The sequence below is a fragment of the Octopus sinensis genome, unplaced genomic scaffold (assembly GCF_006345805.1).
Source record: "Octopus sinensis unplaced genomic scaffold, ASM634580v1 Contig10151, whole genome shotgun sequence".
NCBI lineage: Eukaryota > Metazoa > Mollusca > Cephalopoda > Octopoda > Octopodidae > Octopus > Octopus sinensis.
This window is the reverse complement of record NW_021832011.1, coordinates 15,001-22,500: the sequence shown is the minus strand read 5'-3', so window position 1 is coordinate 22,500 and position 7,500 is coordinate 15,001. Positions and strand designations below refer to the sequence as shown.

At 45.4% G+C, this 7,500-nt stretch overlaps 2 protein-coding genes across 2 annotated transcripts in view; both read left to right on the top strand.

Moving 5' to 3' along the window:
- The window catches only part of LOC115228292 (mastermind-like domain-containing protein 1), a 52,259-nt gene extending 52,208 nt beyond the window's left edge, over positions 1-51 (top strand). Inside the window, exon 11 of the mRNA XM_036498901.1 lies at positions 1-51. This exon is cut by the window's left edge and continues 730 nt beyond it. The gene's annotated coding sequence lies outside the window, so the exon portion shown is untranslated.
- Positions 1-7,500, top strand: part of LOC115228293 (protein enabled homolog) — a gene marked incomplete at its 3' end in the record, with an annotated part of 17,660 nt that overhangs the window by 69 nt on the left and 10,091 nt on the right. Inside the window, exons 1-3 of the mRNA XM_029798909.1 lie at positions 1-928; positions 2,728-2,915; positions 4,707-4,865. The exon at positions 1-928 is cut by the window's left edge and continues 69 nt beyond it. Coding sequence (XP_029654769.1) covers positions 1-928; positions 2,728-2,915; positions 4,707-4,865 — 1,275 coding nt within the window. The remainder of the gene's footprint in view (positions 929-2,727; positions 2,916-4,706; positions 4,866-7,500) is intronic.

Below are 7,500 nucleotides of genomic sequence, written 5' to 3'. Positions count from 1 at the left end.
CACCGACCGCCCCTTGACCATTCTCTGTCGCACTCGCATGCACCGCGCGGCATGCGCTGGGAGAAGAAGAAGCACCGGAGCGAGTCAGAGTCAATGACGATCATGTCCATGGCTCCTGCTTCCGCCATGACCACCACTACGAACACCACGACGGCCATGGACAACACGAACAATAACAACACTGAGATATCGTACGCGGAGATCTTGAAGCCGATAATGGTCGTGGTTGACTCGAAAGAGGGGGAGCTGTGTAATCGGAGCAGTCGGAATATCAGCCGAATGGAGATCAAATCAGCCCCTTTGAAGGTCGAAATTAGGGACCACAGCAACATGGGTGGCGGGCCTTCCATTCCTGCTGCTGCGGCCACGGTGCCGTCATCGTCGTCCGAGAGTTACGGCCGGAAGGCGAGCGGGGACTCGCCGAAACCGCTGCCGCCGGCGCCCGCGTCGACCGCGCCTCCGCCACCGCCGTCAAGCTCCGTCAACATGAGGGGCGTCTGGGGGGCTCCCCCTCCTCCGGCGAGGGCTTCGCCCCAGCAGCCCCTATCGCATCCGCCACCGCCCCCGCCGCCCCCTCCTCCGCCGGCCTGCAGCAAGCTCGGTAAAGACAGCCTCGGCGGCGGCGGTGGTGGTGGTGGTGGGTTGGCCGTCTCTACGACGGCCATCGCTGCCGCCGCCACCACCACCACCACCACGGCCACCACCACGGCCAAGCGGACGAGCCTGGGCAGTACCGGCGACGTCGAGGAGGACAACGTCGGCGGCGGGGAAGAAGGCGGTGGTGCCGTCGAAAACACGTTGATGTCGGAGTCAAAGAGCTTTCTGGCGGAGATCACGAATAATCCGGATACCAGCGAAGACCTGGAAAATGATTCTGAGGTGGCGAGTCACTTCGAAACTGGAGAATCGCTAGCCCACAATGGTCAGGGTAAGTGAATGCATTTCTTGCTTAGTCCATTTGTTTATATTTCTTTGTCTCTCGTCACATCAATATGGCTTATTTACATTATTTACATTATTGACATTTGATGGATATATATATATATAGTACCCCTAAAATCACTCTGACCCCAGTGCGAGAACCACTGCTTTAGCAGATGACAGGATCACGGGACCAAATAGATTTCAAGTTATTTGTGCACTTCTTCAGTTATGAACATGCGACTGTCTGAGACATAGCAGTTGCCCACTACATGGGCACAAACAGCCCAAAACCAGTTCGGTCACATGATCCCATGTCTGCTACAGAATGGTAGGAGTTCGCTCCACAGCTTGCAATATTTAGTAGGAAGCAGGTTGCAGGATTGACGTGGATTTTTAAGGCCCACAATAAAAGGGGATGATAGTATGTGAAAAATTGAGTCTTGAAGTTTTAAAACTTGACTGTCTCAAGCCACACCATTTTCACGATACTTCAGTGTCCCTTCACAGTACCCCTAAAATAACCTTGACCCCAGTGCGAGAACTATTGCTCTAACAGATGACAGGATCACGGGACCGAATAGATTTCAAGTTATTTGTGCACTTCTTCAGTTGTAAGCATGCAACTGTCAGAGACGTAGCAGTTGCCCACTCCATGGGCACAAACAGCCCAAAACCATTTGGTCACATGATCCCATTGTCTGCTACAGAACGGTAGGAGTTCACTCCCCTTCTTACAATATATAGTATGATGCAGGTTGCACTTATGATCAGCTGGCACAGGATCTGCCTAGGGCTAAAACGTGAGTAACACTGAATGGCCATATTGATATTATGACAAACATTACTTCTCATTGTAGTTACAACTTCCATCTTTTATTAATTAAAATTTTCTAATTAATGACTTTGTTTGTCGTTATTCTTTCTTTATCATTTACTTTAATTGTTAATTGTCATCAACAGCTTTAATCCTTTAGCGTTTAATCCGGTCATATCCTGCCCCAAATTTTCTGCACGTTTCTTAATCAAACTTGCCAGATCCAGCCTCTCACACCTACCCTGCAATGTCGTTCTGAAAAAAAAAATCAACAATCACGCCATTGAAATCTCAAAAGCTATGAGATAATCCAGGATTAATTGAAAACGGTGGGAATAAATAAGGATTATTATGTTTGACAGAATAATCTGGATGCTAAAGGCTTAACGAATCAGTTGATTATATACAGGGTGACAGTCCTAAATTAACCCTACTAGTACTACTACTACCACCACAACCACCACCACCACTACAACTACCAACACTACCACCACCAGCACCACTACCACCAGCACCACTACCACCAACACTACTACTACTACTACCACCACAACCACCACCACTACAACTACCAACACTACCACCACCAGCACCACTACCACCAGCACCACTACCACCAACACTACTACTACTACTACCACCACAACCACCACCACTACAACTACCAACACTACCACCACCAGCACCACTACTACTACTACCACCAGCACCACTACTACTACCAGCACTACTAGCACCACCACCACCACCACTACTACTACTACTACTACTACTACTAACACCACTACTACTTCTACTACTAACAATACCACTGCCATCACTACTACCACCACTAATACTATAACCCCACCACCATTACTGATGCCACACCCACCACCACCACCTACTACTACTGCAACTACCACCACCACCACCACCACCACTACTATTACTACTTCTACTACTACTACTACTACACTGTTGTTTTCTTTCTTTGTTTTTGTCCCCAGAACCTGTGACGCCGGCCCCGAAGATAGCCAAGCCTCCATCCCTGGAGTTTGACCGGAAACGAACGAGCCGAGTGAGTGGAGAGTTCCCTGTCAGTCCCTCTGGATACCCACAGCCACCGACCCCCGATTTCCCACCCCCTTCACCAAGTACAGCCGTTATAGGCATCCAACAGAAGATAAATCCTTTGGTAAGTCCCCTAAATTTTTTTAGGCAGGGTCATTTTTTTTTCTTTTTTGCTATGACGGTGTGTCTTGAAGCGCATAAGGCTATTAATAACAGCAAGTAAACATTGGGTTGAAATTTTAGCAAGACTTCCACCCACCCCCCACAAAAAACGCACCCATTTAAAAAAATCTCTGGTGATCTCTGACAACTATATCTGGCCTATTAGCCTTGATTTCTCTATTTGTGTGTATTGGCATATCCCAGAGTATGCTTGCTTTCTCATTTTTTTGTGACCTTTTTTGGGAGTGTGCCTATACCTTCTTCTTCTTCTTCTTCTGGGGTAAAATATACGAAGCCCAATATACCCATCATGACTACCCGTTTGATAAAGGTACACCAGGCACATGCATCACAACCATATGTGCGCGACATGGTGATCTCATATCAAGATAAACAGCACATGACCTTGCAGGTGGGGCCCAGTTAGAATTTTCTTCAGGTTGAGTAGCCCATCCTGCTCAAATGGTCCCTGAATAAGGGTTGTTTAAGGATGTTGAAAGAACCACCCATGTTTCCAGAGGTGAACTATTCAAACCCCGAAGAATCCCTCTCAACACATGGCTATGATGCTCCTCCCACTACTTCTGCTCATGATCAGAGATGCACATATCGTCAGCCATTAAGGGACATGCTCAACTGGTTAAGGTCAAACAACTGACAAGCAAATCTGTGGTATTGAGCAGAATATTTGCTGTAAAACCCATCTTTTATACCAAGACAAAACAATGGACATGATAACACTTCCAATCAGTTAAGATCAGAATCCATGAGAGCCACTGCCTGGTACTGCATCAGGGCATTTATTATTATTATTATTATTATTATTATTATTATTATTATTATTATCAGATCAAAATTAAAAGAAGAGTACCATTGACATCTAGTGAATGATATTTCGACATCTCGTGTGTCTTCAACAGGTTGAAATATCGTTCACTAGATGTCAATGGTACTCTTCCTTTAATTTTCATTCTATATCTTCTGGCGGAGTTACCTCAATCCGTTATATATTATTATTATTATTATCATTCTTCTTCTTCTTCTTCTTCTTTTTATTATCATCATCCTCCTCCTCATCATCATCATCATCATCATTATTATTATTATTATTATTATTATTATTTTTCTTATTTTTCTTCTTATTATTATTATTATAAATTATTATTATTATTATTATTATTATTGTTATTATTATCATTATTATTATTATTATTATTGTTATTATTATTATTTTTCTTATTTTTCTTATTATTTTTCTTCTTCTTCTTATTATTATTTTTGTTTTTATTATTATCATTTTTATCATTATTATTATTATTATTATTATTATCATTATTATTATTATCATTCTTCTTCTTTATTATTATTATTATCATTATTATTATTATTATTATCATTATTATTATTATTATATCATTTTATTATTATCATTATTCTTCTTCTTATTAATTATCATTATATTATTATTATTATCATTATTATTATTATCATTATTATTATTTTATTATCATTATTATTATTCATTATTATTATTATCATTCTTCTTCTTATTATTATTATTATTATCATTATTCTTATTATTATTATCATTATTATTATTATTATTATCATATTATTATTATCTTCTTATTCTTATTATTATTATTATCATTATTATATTATTTTTATTATTATTATTATCATATTATTATTATTATTTATTTTATTATTATTATTTTTCTTCTTCTTATTATTTTTCTTTGTTTTTTTCCAGGACAAAAGAAAATCAAGGAACATGGAGACGATTACTGAAGCAGCACTTTTGGAAAAGACTCTTTTGGCAGAGAAACTGAACCGAGAGAAAGCAGCAGCAGCCACAGCAGCAGCAGCAGCGCTAGCAGCGACGGCAGCGGCTGCTGCAGCAGAGAAGAAGGTCAGCCACGGGGACGAACGTCCAGCCACGCTACCGAGGGAGTGCCTCGTCGTTGTCGTGGGGAGCAGCAGCGGTGGGCCCGGTCGGCCCCGCTCCTCGTCTACTTCTTCTTCCACAGCGGCGACGACGGCGACGGCCGTCGAAGGCGGCAGCGTCGGCAGCGACGGCGGGAGCAGGGACGGCGATGGCGGTGAGGGGGGCGACGACGACGACGACAGCCGTCGGTCGCACCACCACCACCACCGCCACCACCACCACCAGCAGCAGCAGCAACAGCAACAGCAGCAGCAACAGCAGCATCCACACCACCGGCACCAGCACCCGCACCGCCGGCGGCGTCGGCGGCGCCACGACGAGGAGGAGGAGCAGGAGGAAGGCGGCGGCGGAGAGGAGGATGATGGCGGCGGTGGAGGAGGAGGAGGAAGAGTAGGAGGAGGTGGAGGAGGAGGAGGGAGAGTGGTAGGGGGCAGCGAGGACGACGACGGGGACGTGTTCGTCGACGATGACGACGTCCTTGACGAGCGGGACGTAGCAGCGGCGACGGCGATGATGAAGATGATGACGTCGCGCCACGAGATCGACCCTGACACCTTGCCCCCGCCGCCCCCCTCGTTGACGGTGGCGGCGTGCTCTGACGACGACGATGACGACATCATTATGGTCGACTACGACTCGAGCGGAGGGCTCGTCGGCGGAGGAGGCGGCGGCGGCAGGAGCAGCAGCGTGTGCAGCCATGCGAGCAGCCACGGCAGCAGCCACGCCAGCAGCCACAGCGGAGGCGGAGGGAGGAGCAGCGGCGGGGGCGGCGGCGGCGCCGGCAGTGGCGGAGCCGGCAGACGCAGGTCGTCGTCGTCGTCGAGCTCCCGGCGGAGGAGCGACGGGGCGAAGCTGAAGATGCGAGAAAAGTGCCGGTCGGAACCTTACGGAGAGGGCCTCACGCCGACCATCGTCACGGTTCGTCGAGGAAGCGGAAGCAGTGTGGAATCGTTGCAGATGGAACTCCAAGCCTTTTCAGGTAAAAGAAATATTTTTTCACTATTTCTTCGATTCCTTTTTTCATCTTCTTTTACTTCAAAACCGTTTTTCAATCTTGTGGTTCTCAACTGGGTCCCTATGATGCTTGAAAGTCCTTATGACCCTCGAGAGTCCTTATGACCCTTGGGGATTCCTATGATTCTTTGCGGGGTCCCTATACCTGTTTGGGAGTCGCTATGCTCCTTTGGGAGTCCCTATGGATCTTGGAGGTCTCTATGACTCTTTGGGAGTCCCTATGCTCCTTTGGAAATCCCTATGAATCTGGGAGAACCTATGATCTATGGAGGGTCCCTATGACTCTTTGGGAGTCCTTATGATTCTTGGGAGTCCCTATGCCCCTTTGGAAATCCCTATGACTCTGGGAGAACCTATGATCTATGGAGGGTCCCTATGACTCTTTGGGAGTCCTTATGACACTTGGAAGTCCCTATTCCCCTTTGGAAATCCCTATGACTCTGGGAGAACCTATGATCTATGGAGGATCCCTATGACTCTTTGGGAGTCCTTATGACTCTTGGGAGTCCCTATAACACTTGAGTTCCTATGACCTTTGGTTGTGCCTATGACCCTTAGGGGTACCCATGACCCTTTAGGAGTCCCTATGATCCTTGAGAGTCATAAGGGCTCTTTGGGAGTCATTATGACACTTGAGTCTTTGACACTTGGGGGTCCCTATAACACTTGAGTTTCTATGACTTTTGTGGGTGCCTATGTCCCTTAGGGGTACCCATGACCCTTTCGGAGTCCCTATGACCCTTGAGAGTTTATATGACCCTTGGGAGTCCCTATAACTCTTGTGAGGTCCATATGACCCCTGGAAGTCCCTATGTCTCTTGGGGGACCCTATGGCACTTTGCAGTATATTATTACCTGGCTAAAAGTTCGGAACACAGGTGTGAAAATTAGAATTTCTATATCAAATGGTCAGCGAGAGACTATAGCAGTAAACACTGGCCCAAGGTGCCACGCAGTGGGACTGAACTCGGTACCGTGTGGCTGGGAGGCAAGCTTCTTACCATGCAGCCATGCCTGCACCTATATATTTGTATGTGTGTACGTGTGTGTTGTTGTCCGTTATCCCTGCTTGATAAACAGTGTTGGTTTGTTGACATCCCCATGACTTAGCAGTTCAGCAAAAGCAATGGATAAAATACATACCAGGCTTAAAAAAAAAATAAGCAAGTACTGGGATCATTTGATTAAAAATTCCTCAAGGTGTTGCCCCAGCATGGCCACAGTCCACTGACTGAAACAAATAGGGGCCACAGTGAATGACTACGAGGGCCCAATAAGGTAAAATAAGAACTACAAGGGTCAATAGGCGAAAACGGTTTGAGAACCACTTCTTTAATCCTTTGTAATCCTTCATAATCCTGTGTTCTTTTACTCTCTTTTACTTATAAATCCATTTGATCTTTTATAATCCTTTGTAATCCTGTGATCCCATAATCCTTTGACGAAAATAATTATCTTGAAATTTCTTTTAATACTTTTCTCAAGAATGTTCCTTGACCGTTTTGTAACTGTGTCTTTTTATCTGCCTCTTTTCTTCTATAAATCTCCCTCTCTCTCTCTCTCTCTCTCTCTCTTTCTCTCTCTT